Consider the following 23,648-nt stretch of genomic DNA (forward strand, 5'->3'; position numbering starts at 1 on the left):
TATGACTAAAAAAGCAATAAAGAAAGGGAAGATAGATTACGAAGGTAAACTTGCGCGAAACATAAAAACAGATAGTAAAAGCTTTTACAGATATATAAAACGGAAAAGAGTGACTAAAGTAAACGTTGATCCCTTAGAAGATGAAAAAGGGGATTTAATAATGGGAAATGTGGAAATGGCTGAGACCTTAAACAATTATTTTGCTTCCGTTTTCACAGTGCAAGACACAAAAACCATGCCAAAAATTGCTGGTCATAGCAATGTGGGAAGGGAGGACCTTGAGATGATCACTATCACTACGGAGGTAGTGCTGGACAGACTAATGGGACTGAAGGTAGACAAGTGCCCTGGTCCTGATGAAATGCATCCCAGGGTATTAAAAGAGATGGCGGAAGTTATAGCAGATGCATTTGTTATAATCTACCAAAATTCTCTGGACTCTGGGGAGGTACCAGCGGATTGGAGAGCAACTAATGTAACGCCTCTGTTTAAAAAAGGGGGCAGGCAAAAGGCAGGTAACTATAGGCCGGTTAGTTTAACATCTGTAGTGGGGAAAATGCTTGAAACTATCATTAAGGAAGAAATAGCGGGACATCTGGATAGGAATAGTGCAATCAAGCAGACGCAGCATGGATTCATGAAAGGGAAATCATGTTTAACTAACTTACTGGAATTCTTTGAGGATATAACGAGCATGGTGGATAGAGGTGTACCGATGGATGTGGTGTATTTAGATTTCCAAAAGGCATTCGATAAGGTGCCACACAAAAGGTTACTGCAGAAGATAAAGGTACGCGGAGTCAGAGGAAATGTATTAGCATGGATAGAGAATTGGCTGGCTAACAGAAAGCAGAGAGTCGGGATAAATGGGTCCTTTTCCGGTTGGAAATCAGTGGTTAGTGGTGTGCCACAGGGATCAGTACTGGGACCACAACTGTTTACAATATATATAGATGACCTAGAAGAGGGGACAGAGTGTAGTGCAACAAAATTTGCAGATGACACTAAGATTAGTGGGAAAGCGGGTTGTGTAGAGGACTCAGAGATGCTGCAAGGAGATTTGGATAGGTTAAGCGAATGGGCTAAGGTTTGGCAGATGGAATACAATGTCGGAAAGTGTGAGGTTATCCACCTTGGGAAAAAAAACAGTAAAAGGGAATATTATTTGAATGGGGAGAAATTACAACATGCTGTGGTGCAGAGGGACCTGGGGGTCCTTGTGCATGAATCCCAAAAGGTTAGTTTGCAGGTGCAGCAGATAATCAGGAAGGCAAATGGAATGTTGGCCTTCATTGCGAAAGGGATGGAGTACAAAAGCAGGGAGGTGTTGCTGCAACTGCATAAGGTATTGGTAAGGCCGCACCTGGAGTACTGCGTGCAGTTTTGGTCACCTTACTTAAGGAAGGATATACTAGCTTTGGAAGGGGTACAGAGACGATTCACTCGGCTGATTCGAGAAATGAGGGGGTTACCTTATGATGATAGATTGAGTAGACTGGGTCTTTACTCCTTGGAGTTCAGAAGGATGAGGGGTGATCTTATAGAAACATTTAAAATCATGAAAGGGATAGACAAGATAGAGGCAGAGAGGTTGTTTTCACTGGTCGGGGAGACTAGAACTAGGGGGCACAGCCTCAAAATACGGAGGAGCCAATTTAAAACCGAGTTGAGAAAGAATTTCTTCTCCCAGAGGGTTGTGAATCTGTGGAATTCTCTGCCCAAGGAAGCAGTTGAGGCTAGCTCATTGAATGTTTTCAAGTCAAAGATAGATAGATTTTTAAGCAATAAGGGAATTAAGGGTTACGGGGAGAGGGCGGGTAAGTGGAGCTGAGTCCACGACCAGATCAGCCATGATCTTATTGAATGGCGGAGCAGGCTCGAGGGGCTAGATGGCCTACTCCTGTTCCTAATTCTTATGTTCTTATGAGAGAGAGAGAGAGAGAGAGAGGCAGGGGGAGAGAGAGAGAGGCTGGGGGAGAGGGAGAGAGGCTGGGGGAGAGGGAGAGAGGCTGGGGGAGAGGGAGAGAGGCTGGGGGAGAGGGAGAGAGGCTGGGGGAGAGGGAGAGAGAGAGAGAGAAGCTGGGGGAGAGAGAGAGAGGCTGGGGGAGAGAGGCGGGGGAGAGAGAGAGCACGGGTAGGGGAGAGAGAGACACGGATAGGGGAGAGAGACACGGGTGCGGGGGGGTATCGGAGGGAGAGAGGGAACTCAGGGGAGACGGATCACGATCTTCCAACCCCCTACAAGGGACATTGTTGCAGTGGATGATATCCAGAAGTCACGACACTGTCACTATTCACTTCAAAGCCAAATAAACCTGTTAACAATCCGTACACAATGACTGCCTCATCTATGGTGGGGTGGGGGGGTGGAGAAGGATGCACTTGCGCTGAGGTAAGGCACTTCGGCTGGGGGAGGCATTCACTTGGACTGGGGTGAGGATCTTTGGCTGGCTCTTGCTGTCTTCTGGGGAGCTCTGTCCTCCGTCACTTCAGGAATTCAAAGTGGATCGACTTACAATTTGCAAAGTCAGTGAGACCTTGGGATGGTCGGTTCCAGTTGCATATTACTGTGAAACTTCAGGGTGTGGCTTATCCTCCAAGGGGACCAATCAGAAACAAAGGATGGAGCATGACAGCCATTTTTGCAGTACAAATAAGCGTGTCCGTTAAGAAAATTCTAATATTTAAAACTTTAGCAAGCATGTAATGGAAGAGTTGATCAGGTTGACAGGCCCCCAAATGATTAACAAATCCAACGGTCACAATGCCACGTGGGACAGCAGTTAACCACAATACTGCACTGTGAGCAGAGCACTGCATTGTTCATCTTTATCACATGCCAGTCAGCAGCATTGCCGAGAGCAGGTACCCCGTTAATCCCAGCCTTGTACTTTATTAACCATTACACTTTCAATCAGTGCTGTAAACTGCAGTGATTCTGGATCATGAAAAGGCAATTTATACGGTGATGAATAATCACATCAGCGATTGACTTATAAACAGTTTTAAGAACATAAGAAATAGGAGCAGGAGTAGGCCAATTGGACCCTTGAGCCTGCTCCGCCATTTAATAAGATCATGGCTGATCTGATCTTGGCCTCAACTCCACTTTTCTGCCCGCTCCCCATAACCCTCGACTCCCTTATCGTTCAAAAATCTGTCTATCTCCACCTTAAATATATTCAATGGCCCAGCCTCCACAGCTCTCTGGGGCAGAAAATTGCAAAGATTCATGACTCTCTGAGAGAAGAAATTCTTCCCCTTCTCCGTTTTAAATGGGCGACCCCTTATTCTGAAACTATGCCCCCTAGTTCTAGATTCCCCCACGAAGGGAAACATCCACTCCGCATCTATCCTGTCACACCCCCTCAGAATCTTCTAGAACATAAGAAATAGGAGCAGGAGTAGGCCATACAGTCCCTCGAGCCTGCTCCACCATTTAATACGATCATGGCTGATCCGATCATGGACTCAGCTCCAATTCACTGCCTGCTCCCCATAACCCCTTAATCCCTTATCGGTTAAGAAACTGTCTATCTCTGTCTTAACTTTATTCAATGTCCCGGTTTCCACAGCTCTCTGAGGAAGTGAATTCCGCAGATTTACAACCACCTGAGAGAAGACATTTCTCCTCATCTTATTCTAAGATTATGCCCCCTAGTTCTAATCTCCCCTATCAGTGGAAACATCCTCTCCGCATCCATCTTGTCAAGCCCCCTCATAATCTTATACATTTCGATAAGATCACCTCTCATTCTTCTGAATTCCAATGAGTAGAGGTCCAACCTCCTCAACCTTTCCTCATAATTCAACCCCCTCATCTCTGGAATCAAACTAGTGAACCTTCTCTGAACTGCCTCCAAAGCAAGTATATCCTTTCGTAAATATGGAAACCAAAACTGCACGCAGTATTCCAGGTGTGGCTTCACCAAAATCTTATATAGCTGTAGCAAGACTTCCCTGCTATTATACTCCATCACCTTTGCAATGAAGGCCAAGATTCCATTGGCCTTCCTGATCACTTGCCGTAGCTAGTAAGGCCCTACCTCCTCAACCTTTCCTCATAAGTCAACCTCCTCATCTCAGGAATCAACCTCGTGAACCTTCTTGGAACTGCCTCCAATGCAAGTTTTGTTCCCCAGTGTGCTGCTTATACTGGCAATATGGTTTCAGGGAACAAACAGAACACACAGTGACTACCTTAGTCGTAGAGAAATCCAAGACAAACTGATGGGAAATCGAAATAGCTTTTTGGCAAACTGCATTTGATCATTGCATCTGCATGATCTACAAGCAGATTTAAACTTCATTTGGGGACCGGCACGCTATAGATTGTGTCCCTAATTTAGAGTGTTGGACCTATTAACTTTCCTCCCCTCCCAAGAGCGAACACTCCACATTCTATACTGTACTTATACATTCATTCTGCGTTCAGCATAGCACACACTGAATTAATGTCGGAGATCGTAGCCTCGATCCTTGTCCCCATTCTGAAACGCTACCCACACTGCAGTCCCTGCCACACCGAATACACCGAGAAACACCAAACTAGCTTCAATTCTTCTGTTGCCACATGGGAGCTTGCACTTGTAGTATGTATGAGTGCGTGCATGTGAATGGGTGTGCATGTGTGTGTCCGCATGTGTGTACATGCAGGCTGTGTGTGTGTGTGCATGTATAATCATGCATGCACGTGCCTGTCTCGATATTGAGTGATGATAATGGACATAGAGAAATGCAAGGCAATCAGCAATAAAAAGGCAAGTTGCCATGGGCTAACAAAATGGCAGAGCAGGCCGACTCTACTCTTTGTGTAGCCCCCATTTGATCTTCCGATCAAAAGACACAGTCTGCTCGTTCAGTAAATGAGGCAGGTTTGGCAATAAGGCTGCAGCCTTATCAAGAGAGTGACTACCCCACACCCTCCTCACCAAGTCATAACCCACATCTTCAGGATAGACATCTTCAGGTGGGGAAATGATAGAAAGAAGAATTTTATTTATTTCACTGTTTTCTGTCACTATCGTGGCGGAGGCTGACCGGCCACAGCTGCTACCCTCTCCACCCTCAGCTGTCAGCATTGCGAGTCTCAATCTCGAACACTTGCTTCGAACAGAAGCCGTGTGGAATCTATCGGCAAACGCTCCTTCATTTCAACACACCTGTGTTCCGCATTGAAAGTTAAAACTTCCAAACCAAACAAGCACTGTAATTCCTTCGTATAGTTGCTACTAAGTAATATTCTGCTAACGTCTCAGCCTCGAGTCCAGGTACTGCTTTGGATTACCAACCAGTGTTACCACTGAGCGCCTGGGATTTTTAAATCATTTGTATAAAGTGCTGTTTTCCCCTTCAATGCCTTGGCTCAGTGGGTAGCACACTCGTCTCTGAGTCAGAAGGTGTGGGTTCCAGTCCCACTCCAAAAACTTGAGCGCATAATCTAGGCTGACATTCCAATGCTGAGGGAGTGCCACACTGTCAGAGCTGCCCTCTCAGGTAGACGTATAAGATCCCATGACACTATTTCTAAGAAAAACTGGGGATTTCTCCACGGTGTCCTGGCCAATAGTTATCCCTCAACTAACAATATCAAAAATAGATGACCTGGTCATTATCACATTGCTTGTGTGGGAGCTTGCTGTGCGCAAATTGGCTGCCGCGGTTCCTACGTTACAACAGTGACTACGCTAAAAAAGTACTTCATTGGGTGTAAAGCGCATTGGGATGCCCTGAGGTTGTGAAAGGCACTATATAAATGCAAGTCTTCCTTTTCTCTGCTGACCTTTGCGACAGTTCTTGTGACCCCAGAAGGATATCTCTGCTTGAAGGGAGAAAAGTGGGGATTAAAGTTAAGGAAGGACCATTGCACCTACCTGAGAGACTTTCTTCACCACGTCCGTGCCGGTGTTGAGACCCCGCACGAAGGAGCGAGCTGCGATTAACACCCGAGTTAGCCTTATCTTGAAGAAGCGAGGCACCTCACCAAAGGGTCTCAGCTGCTCTGTGTGCTTAACCATACACTCCAGGTAGTCGTCGCTGATCTGGTAATGTGGGTTCTGATGTTTGAATTGGCGCTCCATCAGCCTCGACCAGAACTCATTCAGCACCTCCTCCAGGTTGATGTTGGCACCGTTGTAGTAACGGCGGAGCTCGCTGAACAGGTCCTTGAAGATCTTGCTATTCTCAAAGTAAAGGAGCCCGTACATGTGCGTGAACTTCTTGTGAAGGTTTTTTTCCGACTGGTCCAGTAGCTCCTGGAAATAGCCTGCGGGTGAGAAAACCCAACGGTCAGGATATGGTAGCCAGGATACCTGAGACACATTAAACCCCAGGTCCATCCAAGACTTGAATCCTACTCCATTCCCCGGCCCCCTGCCCCGCCCCCCCACCACCCCCTCCCCGCACTATCAGGAAGAGTCTAACACTTCTCTCACACTCTTAGACAAGGTACAAGGAAATGTGTGTCGGTGATGCCTCTTCCATCCCTATCTATAGCAAACTGTTGGTTATGTTCAGTGTTCCTCCATACCTTCCTCTTGTACCATTCAAGCTCCACATGCACTGCCCCATGTGTGTCTCCCCCTCCCAACGTTGACACCAAGATTTATCGGGACATCTCTGTCCATTCTTTCCCTGGACCTCACCTTCCTTACCTTCCGTGGTCTTCCCTCCTTCTCCGTTGACGGAACGACAACGTGTTAAACACTATTGCCCTCGCCGGCTGAAATACCGGAATAAAAATTGTCCCACAGTTCGCCCCGAGAACTCAGTGGCTCAACGCTTGGCGCTGCCATGCAAAGGAGGAGATCCCAAGTTTGATTGCTGATCTGTGCTGAGCCACTGCCATAGGTACTGCAAGTGTTCTCAGGGTCGCTTCTGCCAAATAATCATCATTACCCAGTGCACACCCGCCCCCCCCCCCCACACACTGGATGATATGCAGGTGAGAACAGCATGCAACCTCTCTCTGATGCCCTCCATGGTGGAACAGCCTGCTGCGTCTCAAGTGCCGATTTTAACCCTGTCATCCCGGCAAAAAGTGGGTGGGCAGGCAGTGCAAATCGCTTGAACTGCCCAGGCACTGACAGGCTCGGATTTTCACAAGGCCTCCTGCCCAAAGCCAAGGGCTGGGGGGGGGGGAGGGGAGGGGGTGATCCTTTATAACATATGCATATCACCTCCCAATGATATCAGTGGGACCTGACTGCAATTTGAACTTGCCGACCTGCACGGGTTGCGGTGGTGAGTTTCCCCACCAGGCTCAACCCCGTGGCAAAGAGGATCGGGCCCTGAAAGGTTAAGTTTGCCCATTTTTGGGGGTTTTACTTTCCTTGTGGGGCCAGGACGACCAGGATTGCTCCTCCAGTACCCAAGAAAAGCTCAGCCTCCCCTGCCGTGATCTCGCCCAATCTCCTGCACCCCCCTCGATCGCGGGGAACACCACAGAACAGCCCAGCAGCCAATTCCATCCACTGGCGGGATTTAAATGAAGCCCAAGAGTTGAGATACCACAGGCCGAACTCACGCACTGCTAGACCAACCCACCCCAAAATAGGCCCGCAGTTCAAATCCGGGCCTCGCTCATCTGTGGCTCAGTGGGTAGCACCCTCACCTCAGAGTCTGAAGGTTGTGGGTTCAAGTCCCACTCCAGGGACTTGAGCACATAAATCTAGGCTGACACTCCAGTGCGGTGCTGAGGGAGTGCTGCACTGTCAGAGGTGCCATCTTTTAGATTACACGTTAAACCGAGGCCCCGTCTGCTCTCTCGGGTGGATGTAAAAGATCTCATGGCACTATTTCGAAGAAGAGCAGGGGAGTTATCCCTGGTGTCCTGGAAAATATTTATCTCTCAATCAACATAACAAAAAAACCAGATTACCGGGTCATTATCATATTGCTGTTTGTGGGAGCTTGCTGTGCGCAAATTGGCTGCTGCGTTTCCTTCATTACAGCAGTGACTACACTCCAAAAAGTACTTCATTGGCTGTAAAGCGCTTTGAGACGTGCGGTGGTCGTGAAAGGCACTATATAAATGCAAGTTTTTCTTTCACTATTTGGGCCCAGACACAAAAAATTACCACTTGAGTGAGTTGTTTGGTGAGATTACATTCAAAGGTCATAAAACCCTGTGCGAAGAAGAGAATTATTCAGCAGGTTTTTACAATAATGTCGTGAATCAACACTTGCTATAATTTTATCGGAAGAAAAACTGGAGTCCCAACTATTCCATATATTTTGGTAGCCTGCTAATATGATCTGATCCATCAACCTAAAAATAAAAGCCTTAAAGGAAGCTTTGCCCCAACTGTTGTGTTCAGCAGCTGGACATGTGTCCATTCCTGGAACACATGTCCACCGAGATCGTATCCTTGCACGTCCAGAGCAGTGTCCTACAGATGCTGGGCAGATCAGCCAAGAGGGATGATTACAAATACTCGTGAGATAAACTCTATGTTGTGGCCAAGCATCTGCTGGTTCAAACTGAAGCCAAACGGAGCAGCGTTGCACTGGGATTGTGCTGAAGTCAGCCCACGCTTGCCGACATCTTTACAGTGTTTGCAAACCAGGTGCAACGACTGACAACAGCAACAGCACATTTGCATTTATATAGTGCCTTTAATGTGAAATAAATGCCCAAGGCACTTTGCAGAACAGTAATGATGGACTCTCTCCTCTTTCAAGACACTCCTTGAAGCCTACCTTTTTGACCAAGTGTTTCGTCATCTGCTTTAACATCTCCTTATGTGGCGTGGTGTGAAATTATGTTGATAATTTCTCCTGTGAAATGCCTTGCTGCGTTTCACTACATTAAAGGTTGCTGTTGTAAATGGGGGAGAATCATAGAAAGAATCATAGAATAGAAGGAAGGCCATTCGGCCCATCGTGCCTTGTGCCAGCTCCTTGAAAGAGCTATCATAAAAATAGAGAATGCTGGAAATCTCAGCGGGTCAAGCAGCGTCCATGGAGAGAAAAACAGAGTTAAAATTTCAGGTCAACGACCCTTCATCAGAACTGCCGGACGTTCGAAAAGAACACATTCTTAAGCAATGAAAGGGGGAGGGGAAGAAAGAACAAAAGGGAAGGTCGGTGATAGGGTGGAAGGTAGGAGAGATTAGAGAGACAAAAGGGATGATGGGCCGAATTGAAATGCTAATGATAGAGGTTAGAAAAAGGCTAATCTGGATAGGGTGTGAATGGCGTAGTAATGACCAGCTGCCATTATAGACAAAGAGAACCAAAAGAGAAGAAAAAAGGGGGAAAAACATAAAATGGGGGGGGGGGGAGGGAAAGGGAGCCAAATTTGGCCAGAATTTATGCTCTGAAATTGTTTAACTCGATGTTGAGTCCAGAAGACTGTAAGGTTCCTAAACGAAAGATGAGGTGCTGTTCTTCGAGCTTTATTGGAACAGTGGAGGAGTCTGAGGACAGAGAGATCAGAGTGGGAGTGGAGCGGAGATTTAAAGTGACAGGTGACCGGAAGCTCAGGATCACATTTACAGACTGAATGGAGGTGTTCCGCAAAGCGCTCACCAGATTTACGCTTGGTCTCCCCAATGTAGAGGAGACCACATTTGAAAGCTTTTCAATTAGGCCCACTTTCCTGCTCTTTCGCTGTAGCCCTGCAAATCTTTCCGTTGCAAGTTAGTTTCCAAGGTAGTTTCAAGGGCTGAGGGAGATTGAGTGAGGTAGAGGGGTTTAGGGAGAGAGTTCCAGAGAGTAGGGCTGAAAACGCCAGCTTCCATGTTGGAACAGTGGGTGGAGGTTGAAGCACAGGAGACTATAGACTGAGAGGGACAAAGGGCTGCGGACAAGGCATAAGGGTGGAGGAGGTCATGTGATGGTGGGAGATACAGATGATGAAAGGGATTTTGAAATTGATGTGTTTGGATGGCAGTGTTGTTCGATTAGAATTGAGGGACTTAGGCTGGTATTTTTAATGCTGGGAAACCTGGGTGACGGGACTAAGATCCGTAGTCCAACTAGTTGTAGGAGAGAAAATTAGGTAAGTCGTGATGAGATGGCACTAAGTTCGAAGTTTGAAATTCCTTGGGTTTGATTCCGGGCCCTTTGCGCTCGGGGTTTCGCCCCGGAGCGGTGTGAAAAGCGGCGGTGAGATCTCCTGCACCCCGTCGCGATCCTCCGGTCGGTTTTGCAGCGGCACTGAGCAGGACCACCGGGAAGAGCTGCGCTGGGTGTGCACGGCTCTGGTTGCAACATCGGCGCGAGTTTGAGCTCTTGCCCAACCCGTCCGCCCAGCAGTGCGCCCGCAATGAGCGCCTGGGAAATCAGAGTGGTCCAGCATTGCCGGCGGTGCCGAGAACGGTAAACTACTCCGCAGGTAAGTGCGAGTGTTCATTAAATTATTTAATGATTTGTGTTGTGGTGGGTGGGCAATGTTTTGGGAATGTTTTTACAGTGTTCCCCCCCCCCCCCGCCCCCCCGGCCTCTCTCGGAGCGCACACGGCCCGGCTCTTCAGTTCACGAGTTTCCCATCCTTGCGCCTCAAAAAGTTGTACAACGCCTCCCTTCGCGTTGCACCCCCTGACACAGGGCCCAGATGCCCAAACTTCCTTACCAAACACAAACTACTCCCGGCCGGTAATTTTCCCGCCCTGCCTCCGTTTTCACCCCGAAAACAGAAAAGCTTAAAATCCAGCCCCTTATATTGTAGCAGGAAGGAAAGACTGAGGGGGGGGCGAGGAGTTCCACAATTTCAACATCCTAGGAAAGAAACAGATAGAGGAAGAGACATCGATGGTCAGTTCAACCTAATGTGGATTACCAGAGGATTAGGATGAGGCACAACTACAACTCAGAGATGCTGCAGATGCCTTGTAAACCATGCTTGTAATTTAATTTGCCAATACGTCCTCTTCCATTGTTCATTGGGTTCAGTGGTAAGAATTCTAAAGGAACCGGCTTTCCAATGACTCAGGCGTTTGTGTGTGTGTGTGTGTGTGTGGGGTGTGTGTGTTGTGTGTGTAGGGAGTGTGTATGGTGAGTGGGTGTGTGCGCGTGTGCGGTGGGGGTGTGTGTGTGGGGGGGTGTTGGGGGGGGTTGTGGGAGGGTGTGTAAGGTGTGTGTGTGTGTATGTGTAGGAGGGGGTGTGGTGTGTGTGTGTGTGTGTGTGGGGGGGGAGTAGTGTGTGTGGGTGTGTGTGGGTATGTGTGTGGTTTGTGTGGGGGGGTGCATGTGTGTGTGTGTCTCTGTGTGGTGAGTGTGTGTGTGTGGTGTGTATGTTGTGTGTGGTGTGTGTAGTATGTGTGTGGTGTGTGCCTGTGTGGTGCGTCTGTGTGGGGGTGTGTGGTGTGTGTGTGTGTGGGTGTGTGCGTGTGTGTGTGTGTGTGTGTGTGCGCGCGGTGTGTTGAGGGGTGCATGTGTGTGTGTGTGCCTGTGTGTGGTGAGTGTGTGTGTGTGGTGTGTGTCTGTGGTGTGTGTATTGTGTGAGGTGTGTGTGTGTGTGTGGTTAGTATGTGTGTGTGGTGTGGTATGTGTTGCGGTGTGTGTGGTGTGTGTGTGTGTGGGGTGTGTGAGTGTGTGTGATGTGTGGTTTGTGTGTGGTGTATGTATGGGGGGTGGTGTGTGTATGGTGGGGGGGCGTGTGTGTGTGTGGTGTGTGCATGAGGGGTGGGAGGTGTGTGGTGTGTGTGTGGTGTGTGTATGAGGGGTGGGAGGTGTGGTGTTTGTGTGTGGTATGTGGGTTTGTGTGTGAATGTGTGTGTGTGTTGTGTGGTGTGTGTGTGGGGGGGGGAGGTGTGTGGTGTGTGTGTGTGTGTGTGTGTGTGTTTGGTAAGTGTGTGTGTGGTGTGTGTGGGAGTGTGGTGTGTGTGTGTCTGGGGGAGTGTGGTGTGTGTGTGTGTGTGGTGTGTATGTGGGGGGGTGGTGTGTGTGTGTGTGGGAGGGGGTTGTGGTGTGTGTGTGGTGTGTGGGTGGTGTGTGTATGAGGTGTGGGGGGGGTGTGTGGTGTGTGTGTTGGTATGTGGGTTTGTGTGTGGATGTGTAGGGTGTGTGTGTGTGTGTGTGTGTGTGTGTGTGGTGTGCGTGTGGGGGGAGGGGTGGTGTGTGTGAGTGTGTGTGTGTGTTTGGTGAGTGTGTGTGTGGTGTGTGTGGGGGTGTGGTGTGTGTGGGGGTGTGGTGTGTGTGTCTGGGAGGCGTGGTGTGTGTGTGGTGTGTATGTGGGGGGGTGGTTTGTGTGTGGGGGGGGTTGTGGTGTGTGGTGTGTGTGTGGTGTGTGCGTGGGGGGTGGGGGGGTGTGGTGTGAGAGGTGGGGGTGTGTGTGGTGTGTGCGTGAGGGGCGGGAGGCGTGTGTGTGGTGTGTGCGTGGGGGCGGGGGGTGTGTGTGTGGTGTGTGCGTGGGGGGCGGGGGGTGTGTGTGTGGTGTGTGTGTGTGGTGTGTGCGTGGGGTGTGTGGTATGTGTATAGTGTGTGAGTGTGTGAGTGTGTAGGGTGTGTGTATGTGTGTGTGTGTGAGTGTGTGGATGTGCACGTGTGTGTGTGGCGTGTGAGTGTGTGTGTGTGGATGTTAACTGGGGAGACTGTGAGGTTTTGCTTCTAAAGCCCTCAAGAGAATCGTGGAATATTCTAGCACAAGGAACAGGCCATTCGGCCCATAAAATCTGCCCGGGTGGTTTTTCTCCACGAACCACTCGGCTAATTCTGCTCGATCATTGTCAAGCCCACGCCTGAAGGATAGCCACTTGGCCAGGGTACTCCGCTGGTGGAATAAAGCAAAGGGTTTTCTCGGAACATGCAAGCATTTAATCAATTGCTGAAGAAATCAATGGAAAGAATCCCATTGCACCCTTACAGCGGACAGTGTGTCACCCTGACCTTAACATGTCAAGCTGGCTGAAAAGAAAATGAATTGTCTTGCTTCTTGCCCAATTTTACCACGCTCCCGTTAAAAGTTTGCCGCATTTTGACACGCATTTAATCAAGGAGCAGAAGATTGCAGTTATAAAAGATAACGCTACCTCATTACATACTGATAAAAGCTGCTGCACTGGGTTTAATTCAATTTGTAAGGATGCTGAGCTCTTGATCTGCAGGCTCGAGGACACTCCAAATGCTCATAATCTTTCTCGAGGGCTTTTGAGGGCCAATGCTTTGCTGAGTATCCTTTCATAAGAACATAAGAAATGGGAGCAGGAGTAGGCCATACGGCCCCTCAAGTCTGCTCTGTCATTTAATAAGAGACACACTGCAGGACAGGGCTGCCATTCTCTGACGCGGCATTTGCACAACTGGAGACCTTGTTCACGCGCCGTGAGAAATCCATCCCACGGCTCTTGTTGCTGTTGGGGCTTCGTAACCTCGAGGACGGGGCTCGGGGGCAGGTTGCAAAGTGTGGGTTGGACGCAAGGGGCCAATACTCCGGGCAGAGCACCACAGCGCCACCTACCTTAGCGAAGGAACTGGGAGGACTCAGAGGTTAAACATGCAACTGCACCGCCCACCTTGGACACCTCGTGACAGATGGGCGTGACAGAAGTAATAAGTCTGAAACAGGCATGACAGGAAGGTGTTACAAAAAGTGTGACACTTACAGGAAGTGCACCCTCTACGTTAGATGTTTAAAAGATGAAATACATGTGCAACAGAGATTGAACTGCTGCATGTCAGCGGGCAGAGAGGCCAACCAACATGTCAACGGGCAGAGATACGAGACGTGATACACGGGTTCATTTCAGCCACAGTTGACAGACACGATCCATGACTCAGAGCTGGAGAGATCTCGAGAGTAATACTGCGAGCCTCAAACCCGCTCTCTGGAAGCTCAGCGAAGGACAGACAGCCAGCGTGACAGATTTCAACAGCACACGACCCAAGAAGGCTCCACCCTTGTGTTCACACCCCTCAAACACTGCCAGCACTAATCTTGTTGAACTCTGAGCTTAAATTTGTACCTTGGCGGGCACTGATAAGGAACGCTGGTAGTGCCGCGACTATTGCTACAAAGTCAACACCTATACTTGCAGTAGGATGAATAAATAAGCTTTGTTACAGCTATTACACTGATTCTGATTGTTCATCAATGATTACAGTGAGATGGTGCGTTTGCCGCACTGGCCCAGCACTGAGGGGGTTAATATTATCCATGCAATTAGGTATCAGATTCCAGTTAAAACCAGCGGGCTAGTCTGACAAATGTGCACAATGCCAGCAGGAATGGGCTCAACCAGCTGCCCAGCCCCAGCGTCTCAGCACAAAGGGGAAGGAATGGGTCCAATTCTATCAGACCGGCTAACTCCAGCGGGCCAGAGCGAGAGAGGGACAGAAAGATCGAGGGGAATGAGAATGAGAGAGGGAGAGGGAGAGGGAGAGGGAGAGGGAGAGGGAGAGCGAGATCGAGATCGGGAGAGAGAGAGGGAGATCGAGAGAGAGGGAGAGCAAGAGAGAGAAGGAGAGTGAGAGAGTGAGAGTGAGTGAGTGAGTGAGAGTGAGAGTGAGAGAGAGGGAGAGCAAGAGAGAGAGAGAAAGGGAAAGAGAGAGCGAGAGAGCAAGAGAGGGAGAGAGAGGGGGGGAGAGGGACAGTAAGAGAGGGAGAGTGAGAGATAGAGAGGGAGAGAGAAAGGGAGAGAGAGAGAGAGAGCGAGAGAGCAAGAGAGTGAGAGGGAGTGTGAGAGAGAATGAGAGAGGGAGAGAGAGGGACAGAGAGAGGGAGAGGGACAGTGAAAGAGGGAGAGGGACAGTGAAAGAGGGAGAGGGAGATAAAGGGAGAGGGAGATAGGGGGAGAGGGAGATGGGGGAGAGGGAGATCGGGGGAGAGGGAGATCGGGGGAGAGGGAGATCGGGGGAGAGGGAGATCGGGGGAGAGGGAGATCGGGGGAGAGGGAGATCGGGGGAGAGGGAGATCGGGGGAGAGGGAGATAGGGGGAGAGGGAGATAGGGGGAGAGAGCGAGCGAGAGGGAGATCGCGAGGAAGAGGGAGATCGAGAGGAAGTGGGAGAGTGAGAGAGGGAGATTTAAAGCAAGAGAAAGATGGAGCGTGAGAGTGGGAGAGGGAGATCAAGAGGGAGAGGGAGAGAGGGACAGGGAGAGGGAGAGAGGGACAGGGACAGGGAGAGTGAGAAGGAGAGCAAGAGAGGGAGATTGAGGGCAATAGTGAGAGAGGGACAGGGAGAGGGAGAGAGAGAGGGAGAGTGAGAGGGAGAGCGAAAGAGGGAGATCGAGGGCGAGTGAGAGGGAGAGTGAGAGGGAGAGCGAGAGAGGGAGATCAAGGGCAATAGTGAGAGAGGGACAGGGAGAGGGAGAGTGTGGGAGGGAGAGGAAGCGGGACGGAAAGGAGAGCAGCTTCCCGTACCTCTCTCATTCTTGTCCCTCTACCCGGAGTGAGCGGGGCACAGGCATGTGTCTGGTGTTCAGTGTGGTTCAGCAGCACCAGTGGGGCCCACCGAGTGCCCCAGACTGGCAGCAGGGCCTGCAACGCTCCCGAGAGATAAATGTCTGGGAAAGGATGTTGTGTTCAAACATGATCCACTTTTCTAAGCCTGTGTTGCTGGCTTCACGCTCAAGCAGCTTGGCAACGGTCACATGTTGCTCACCCCCGTCGCGCCCCCCCCTCCCCCCGCCCCTAGCACACATCCGATATGTGCCAATACTGGCAGGGGCACCCACTTGTACTGTGCCAACTGACTGACCCCAGCTGTTTTGTAATTATTTCCAGCATAAAATGGCTGCTTTTGAAAATGCAGTGGTGAATGTGTGCATGAGAATGCTCTTCCTTCCTTCAGATGTCTATCTCATGAAATTATATTTTGCAGTTCATTTAACTGAGTGAGGAAAAATTAGAGAGAACTGTTGGCGCGGTAGGATTGTTTGGTTTTGAGGTACTTGCCAGTTTGTGAATGCTGTGGTTGGGGAAGAGAAAGCGAGTACAGTGAGGGGTGTGGGGTATCCAATTTGTATTTGTCCAATTCCCTTCTAAAAGTTACCACTGAATCTGCTTGCACCACCCTTTCAGGCCGTGTGGTCCAGATCACATCAACTCGCTGTGTAAAAAAACCCCCCCCCCCCTCGCAGTCCTTGTTTTGAGACTCAAAGAATGGGATGATTTTTTGGGAGGGCGAGGGCTGTGTGGGGGGGGGCAGGGGGTGAAGAGACGCTCCTAGCTCCTTGCCTGCAGGAGCAGGTCAGGTTCAATTACAGCACTCGAGGCTGTGGTTTAAGCAGCCAGGCCAGCTGTGGAGGAATCAGACTTGTAGCGCCACAGTACCCTGCCAGCTGTTCCTCGCTCTCCGCCAGGCCAGGCAGCTGTGCTCAGCGCCCCCGCTCCACCATTCCCCGGCGCAGCGGCTGACGTCGAAGGAACAGATGGGAGACAGGCACATCCCCAGCCCGGCCAACCACGGCCTCGTCGGAGGACCCGAGCACAGCCAGTGACTCACAGAAAGAAATCGAAAGCAGGATCCAGGGATCTGCTGGGGATTAGACCACACAGCCACTCTGTGAGGGCCTGCAGAGCTTCCTGACAGCTGAGATTTCTGACTCAGAAATGAGCACCATTAAGGAAGTGTTTCCCATCATCTGCGGGATTGACAGCCGCAGTTATAATCCCGGGTTTTTCCACAAAACCTGGGGCACTTCGTCGCGGGGGTTTGGCTTGGAACAAGTGACGGTCGGAAATATTTGATTTCCTTTTCTTGTTAGTTTATTGGCTTGTTCCCCTCATCCGCTCCTCAGTCACTGCTGGAAGCTGTTGTACAGACCTCAGGTGTGGGAGAGAGATAGAGTGAGGGATAGAGAGTAACAGAGAGTGTGGGAGAGAGACAGAGTGAGGGAGAGAATAACAGAGAGTGTGGGAGAGACACAGAGTGAGGGATAGAGAGTAACAGAGTGTGGGAGAGAGACAGAGCGAAGGATAGAGAGTAACAGAGAGTGTGGGAGAGAGACAGACAGAGTACAAGAGAGACACAGACACACACGCACAAACAGCATAGTGAAAGAAACAGACAGGCAGAGTAAGACAGTGACAAAGATATGTGTGAATGACAGACAGACAATCATTGGGAGGGAATACGGGAGACAGATGGACACAGGCAGGGTAAGGGAGTGGCAAAGATAGGTGTGAGAGTGACAGGTGCAAACAGAAAAAAAGAGAAACAGTATGAGAGAGACAGATACAGGCAGAGAGAGACAGTATGAGAGAAACAGACAAGGCAGAGAGAGAAACAGTATGAGAGAGACAGATACAGGCAGAGAGAGAAACAGTATGAGAGAGACATATACAGGCAGAGAGAGAGAAACAGTATGAGAGAGACAGATACAGGCAGAGAGAGAGAAACAGTATGAGAGAGACATATACAGGCAGAGAGAGAGAAACAGTATGAAAGAGACAGATACAGGCAGAGAGAGAGAAACAGTATGAGAGAGACATATACAGGCAGAGAGAGAGAAACAGTATGAGAGAGACAGATACAGGCAGAGAGAGAGAAACAGTATGAGAGGGACAGATACAGGCAGAGAGAGAGAAACAGTATGAGGGAAACAGATATAGGCAGAGAGAGAGTATGAGAGAAACAGACAAGGCAGAGAGAGAAACAGTATGAGAGAGTCAGATACAGGCAGAGAGAGAAACAGTATGAGAGAGACAATACAGGCAGAGAGAGAAACAGTATGAAAGAGACAGATACAGGCAGAGAGAGAGAAAAATATGAGGGAGACAGATACAGGCAGAGAGAGAAACAGTGCGAGAGACAGATACAGGCAGAGAGCAGGAGAAAGACAGAGACAGAAAGAAAGCAAGACAGTGAGTGAAGTAGAGATACAGACGCAGTGAGAGGCTGAGGAAAGAGAGAACGACTGTGAGAGACGGGGCCAGGCTGATAGGTGCAGGGAGGGACGTATGAAATGTGAAAAGAGAGAGGAAGAGGCAGATATTAAAATATTCCCTGTGGTGAGTGGGTCAATAACCAGACGCCATAGATTGAAAATCATTCGAGAAAGATCGAGAGGGGAGATGAGGAGAAATGTTTTTCACTCAGAGTTGTCAGGATCTGGAACGCTCCACCTGAAAAGCAGGTGGAGCTGACTCCATCAATAATGGTAAAATGGAGTTGCACAGGGACTTAAGGATGAGGAACTTACAGGGTTACGGACAAAAAGCAGAATGTGGGTATAAGCACGCCTGCTCTTTCACAGAGCCAGCACAGGCATGATGGGCCGAATGGCCTCCTTGTATGCTCCAAGTTTCTCAGATTCTGTGATATACACAGCGAGGGATGCACACTAACAGACAGTGAGGAAGAGTTACTGAAAATTCTTCAATACTGACAGTCAGAGCTGATGCTGTGATATTTTCTTGGCTTGAGAGTCAGGTTTTGTTACAGCTCTGACAATATTTGGCCCTGATGTGCGTGTTTAGTTTCTCGGGTACAATATGCAACACACAAGACTGAAGCAGCAAGGCAATTCCAAACATAACAAGCGTAGTCCTTCAATCAGCTGAGCCGTAACCAATTGGCAGGAGCAGTCCACACTGGTCCTTTCAAATGGAGTCTTATTCATGAGATTGTCAGCACCCGATGGGAAACCCAATAGTCAGACCATCCACTCGGTGTCCCAGCATCCCTTCCTCAACCACCCAGAGGCACCAATCGTCCGATGCCCCATCCATCGTCCCCGCCCTCTCCGAGCACCGCCAGCGGCCCGAACCCCAGCGCCCTCACTTCTAAACTCTTCGCTTTCAAATATCTCCCGCCCCAAGACTCACGTCCCGCACCCCGCTCCTCCCCCCCCCCGCTCCTCCTCCCCCCCACCCCCACTCCACCCACCTACTCCTCCTCCCCTCCACCCCCCCACTCCTCCTCCTCCCCTCCACCGCCCCCGCTTCTCCCCCCAACCCCCGCTCCTCCCCCCAACCCCCGCTCCTCCTCCTCCCCCCAACCCCCGCTCCTCCTCCCCCACCTCCGCTCCTCGTCCCCCACCCGGCTCCTCCCCCCACCCCTCTACTCCACCCCACCCCCACTCCTCCACCCCACCCCCACTCCTCCCCCCACCCCCGCTCCTCCTCCCCCACCCGGCTCCTCCCCCCACTCCTCTACTCCACCCCACCCCCGCTCCTCCTCCCCGATCCCCCCGCTCCTCCTCCCCACACCACCACCCCCTCCTCCCCCCATCCCACCCACACTCCCCCCACCCACTCCTCCAATTTCTTTTTTAAAATCTAGTAACAGTAAAAGTGACCATGACGCTGTCGGATTAGTCCAACTGGTTCACTAATCACCTGTGGGAAGGAAACCTGCCCTCCTTAGCCGTTCTGTAAGGTGCTACGTGACTCCAGCTCCACACCGAGGTGGTCGACCCTTCGACTGCCCATTACAAACTGCTGCAGCGGTTCACGAAGGCGACCCACCATCACCTTCTCAAGGGCAACTAGAGAGAGGCAATAAATGCTGGCCTTGCCAGCAACACCCACATCCAGAGAATTAATCTTTTTTTTTAACTCCCAGAATCTGAATTAATAAAATACCCTTGAAAGGGCCTCTTCAGTCGTTCCTGGGCACAGAAGACACGGGTCAGCGAATTGTAATGGAAGAGGCATTAATAAAGGAGTACAGCTGCCCTCACAAAGTCAGACCTCTGATTCAATCCATTTATTTTTTCGATGCAGCTTAATTTTCACAGCGTTGCACCCTTATTGTAAAAGCGTCCTCCGAGCCCGGCACATTACCAACACGATTGGCTGCTCAAGTCATTGTGCCTCAGGCCATTACATGGTGTAAATGAGATTCAAGGACAAAGCGGAGTGCCAACACTTCTCAGAGTGGTGCTACAAGGGCGTTAACAGCATGATGGTTTCATGGAAGGCTCCTTCAATGTTGTGCAAACAGCAGCTCTACCCAGATACAGAGCTCATCATCATCATCATAGGCAGTCCCTCGGAATCGAGGAAGACTTGCTTCCACTCTCAAAGTGAGTTCTCAGGTGGCTGGAAGTCCAATACGGGAATTACAGCAGAAACATAGAAAGAAATATAGAAATTTACAGTGCAGAAGGGGGCCATTTCGGTCCATCGTGTCCCGCCGGCCGACAAAGAGCCGCACGGCCCTCGGTCAGCAGCCCTGAAGGTTACATACAAACCTATGAACAATGAACAATGGCGGAAAGGCAAAGAGCACCCAGCCCAACCAATCCGCCTCACACAACTGTGACACCCCTTACACTGAAACATTCTACACTCCACCCCAACCGGAGCCATGTGATCTCCTGGGAGAGGCAAAAAACAGATAAAAACCCAGGCCAATTTAGGGAGAAAAAAATCTGGGAAAATTCCTCTCCGACCCATCCAGGCAATCGAAACTAGTCCAGAAGATCACCCTGGCTGGATTCGATTCCCTGCAGTACTTACCATTGTATCTGCGCCGGCCAACAAGAGGTTATCCAGTCTAATCCCAATTATCAGCTCTAGGTGCGTAACCCTGCAGGTTACGGCACTTTAAGTGCCCATCCCACTATCTCTTAAAAGTGTTGAGAGTTTCTGCATCCACCACTCTTCCAGCAGCGAGTTCCAGATCCCCACAACCCTCTGTGTAAAGAAGCCCCCCCTTCAAATCAGTCTCACAGGTGGGACAGACAGTGGTTGGGGGAAAGGGTGGGTGGGGAGTCTGGTTTGCCGCACGCTCCTTGCATTGCCTGCTCTTGCTTTCTGCCTGCTCTTGGCGACGAGATTCGAGGTGTTCAGCGCCCGCCCGGATGCTCTTCCTCCACTTAAGGCGGTCTTTGGCCAGGGACTCCCAGGTGTTAGTGGGGATGTTGAACTTTATCAAGGAGGCTTTGAGGGTGTCCTTGAAACGTTTCTTCTGCCCACCTGGGGCTCGCTTGCCATGTAGGAGTTCTGAGTAGAGCTCACACGTCTTTCAGGATTATTGTACTGATCTCCTCCTGTAGAAATTGGACATTCAGTCACAGCCGTAGGTGCTCAGCCCAACACCATCTAACTTTTGTATCTCAGAAGAGCAAAATGAAAGCTGACTGACGAATAACTAATCGAGTTGGGCTTCAACAGGGAACCTTTTCTCAAAACTGCACTCAAAACATGAAGGTGTCCCCTTTCTCCACAGACGCTGACTAACTTGCTGAGCGTTTTCAGAAACTGCTGCTTCTGTTCGCTCAAACCATGTCTGTCCTTCTCGATTTCTTCCTAGGGAAGTTTAGGGTAGAAGTTCGGTGGCTTCGTGCCCCTGGAAAGGGTGGGAACAGGGGGCGCTAAAGGGGTTGGAGCCTCCAGTGCCGGCATTCGCTCCGCCCGGCACATTCAGTATGCCGGTGCCTGTGGTGCTGACCAGTACCGCCAGGGGTGGGGGGAGTCCAGCCGGTGTGCAACGTTCCCGGTTCGGACACCGTTCTGAAATCTGTCTGCAGCGGGACCCGTAGCGCCCCCTAGTGGGACCGCCTGGGAAAGCGGGCGGTCCGAGCTGTCCTGGCGACGGTGAGGGAAGCAATGAATACACCAGGTAAGTGTGATTGTCTTTATTTATTTTACTTTTGAAATTTATGTTTTTGTGGGGGTGAGCGAGGAATTGGGAATTTTTTTGGGGGCGATTTTTTTCCCCCAGGGAAGCCTCTCTCAAGGCGCTCGGTGGCCAGCTGTTTAGCTCAAGATTTTCAGATGCTCGGCCGGCCTAGCGCCCTGAGAGAGGTGTGGAACGCCTCCCTTAGTGCTCCGCCCCACACTCAGGGCCCAGCTGGTGAATTTTGTGACTGTAAATGCATGCCATTTCCCCGCCCAAAATTTACCGTCCCGCCACCATTCACGCTCGAATTAGCCTCAAGCCGAATTTCCACCCCGTACACTTTGGAAACTTAAGGAAAGACATTTAAATGTTGCCAGATTGCCCATCAGATTTTTACCACTTGGCATTGCCGATCTTATGGGTATGAACAGCAAGAGGAAGTCTCACCTTCAGGGGTCTAAATCAAAATGGGGTTCCATTGAGTAGCTTTTCCAGAATGTTGGTGAAGTCAAAGAATTATCATCTCTGACCATGTAAGCTCATACCGACAGAGACCCAAGCGCACAGGAAGCCCACCAAAGCTTAGGATATCATCTCCACCAAGATCTATTCAGCTCCATTCCACTCTCTCCCCACCGTCTTGGGGCTCTGGCTTCAGTTGTGTTGGCAGCTGCCAAGTCGGGGCTCGACACCCACCCAAGATCAATGGTAATCTCGCTGTACACTGCCTCGCAGTTGCTTCGAGAGTGGAATTACCAGGGGTCCTGGGAGAAGGCTGCTTGTCTGTCCATCTGACATCCTTCCTTACCCAGAAGAGATGCAGACTTGTGCACTTTTCCTCTTCTCCTCCCTGAAGAGATGAGCCCCAGGCCCGTGAGGAGCTTAAACACCGGTATGGACCAGTTGAGCCGGAAGGCCTGTTTGGTTGCTGTACATTCGATGCAATTCTCCATAAGGAAAGCTGTCCAGCCAAGTGACACTAATGAAATGTTCCATGGTGCTGTACTTCTTCCTCGGCAATATTCCTCATTAAACATTAATAGGCTTCCTCTTTTTATTTCCACCAGCTGTCACACAACCGAAGATACGAATGATTTGAGCGGTGATAAAGCCATGCACAGCAGTAGTGGAATGGTTCTGGAGTTCTGGCGTGTGTGCAGCACCAATGCTAAATGAAAGACACTGCCTCACTCTTATAAAACCCTGTTTATATTGCTATGGTTGCCAAGGACACAGTGAACAAAGTCGAGCCAGAAGCAAAGTCTCTGGCCAAAAGTCATAGCTCGTCAGAGAATTCTCCCAGCACACAACGAGTGACTTGAAGGAGAGGTATGAAACGGCAGCAGGGAAAATCTCTTCAGCGAAGCAGAGAGTTGAAGAGATTGAAATTTGGGCCAACAATTTCCTTTTGTCAGAAATGTGAACTTTCGCTTCTAACCCAAATGGGCAACAATACTTCCAATAAATGCATCCTGGCGGAGTCTTTATCCCACAGCTCAGTTTGAAGAGATGGAAGCCAATTTGGTGGTGTCCAGGCAAGACGAGACAAAGGCAGAGACAACTGCTCCTGGCTCGAAAGGAGGCAAGCAATACATTAAATGGGGCGTTTTACTCTCACCTCTTTCCATCACTGTACGATGCCTGAAATATCAAACACACTGTCGAAAGTCCAGTCCAGTACAAATGTTGGCTTATAAAATATGCACAAAGAAAGACGTTGTGTTAATATAGTGCCCTTCATGATGTCAGGACGTCCCACGTGCTTTACAGCCAATCAAATAGTTTTGAAGTGCAGCCACTGTTGTAATATCGGAAACGCGGCAGACAATTTGCATACAGTAAGCTCCCACAAACAGCAACGAGATACTGACCATGTAATCTGTTTTTTAGTGACGTTGGTTGAAGGATAAATATTGGTCAGGTCACTGGGGAGAACTCCCCTGATCATCTTTGAATAGTGCCATGGGATCTTCGACATCTTCAGACTTCAGTTTAACGTCCCATCCAAAAGACAGCACCTCCGACAGTGGAGCACCTCTGTCAGAACTGCACTGAAGAGTCAGCCTGGATTTGTGCTCAAGTCTCTGGAACGGGCTTATGAACCAACAACCTTCTGAAATGAGATTGTGAGAGTGCTGCCCACTGAGTCAAGGCACTTGATTGTATTGTAGTGAAAGAGATTGGGAAATGGAA

The 23,648-nt window shown here is 49.9% G+C and overlaps 1 protein-coding gene across 3 annotated transcripts in view; it reads right to left on the reverse strand.

Annotated features, from left to right (window-relative positions):
• LOC139265824 (glypican-1-like) overlaps window positions 1–23,648 on the reverse strand; it is a 378,382-nt gene that overhangs the window by 90,124 nt on the left and 264,610 nt on the right. For all 3 annotated transcript variants that reach the window (XM_070883291.1, XM_070883290.1, XM_070883289.1), the window contains one exon: window positions 5,874–6,265. In XM_070883291.1, coding sequence (XP_070739392.1) covers window positions 5,874–6,265 — 392 coding nt within the window. The remainder of the gene's footprint in view (window positions 1–5,873; window positions 6,266–23,648) is intronic.

The sequence above is a fragment of the Pristiophorus japonicus genome, chromosome 6 (genome assembly GCF_044704955.1).
Source record: "Pristiophorus japonicus isolate sPriJap1 chromosome 6, sPriJap1.hap1, whole genome shotgun sequence".
In the NCBI taxonomy this organism is placed as follows: domain Eukaryota; kingdom Metazoa; phylum Chordata; class Chondrichthyes; family Pristiophoridae; genus Pristiophorus; species Pristiophorus japonicus.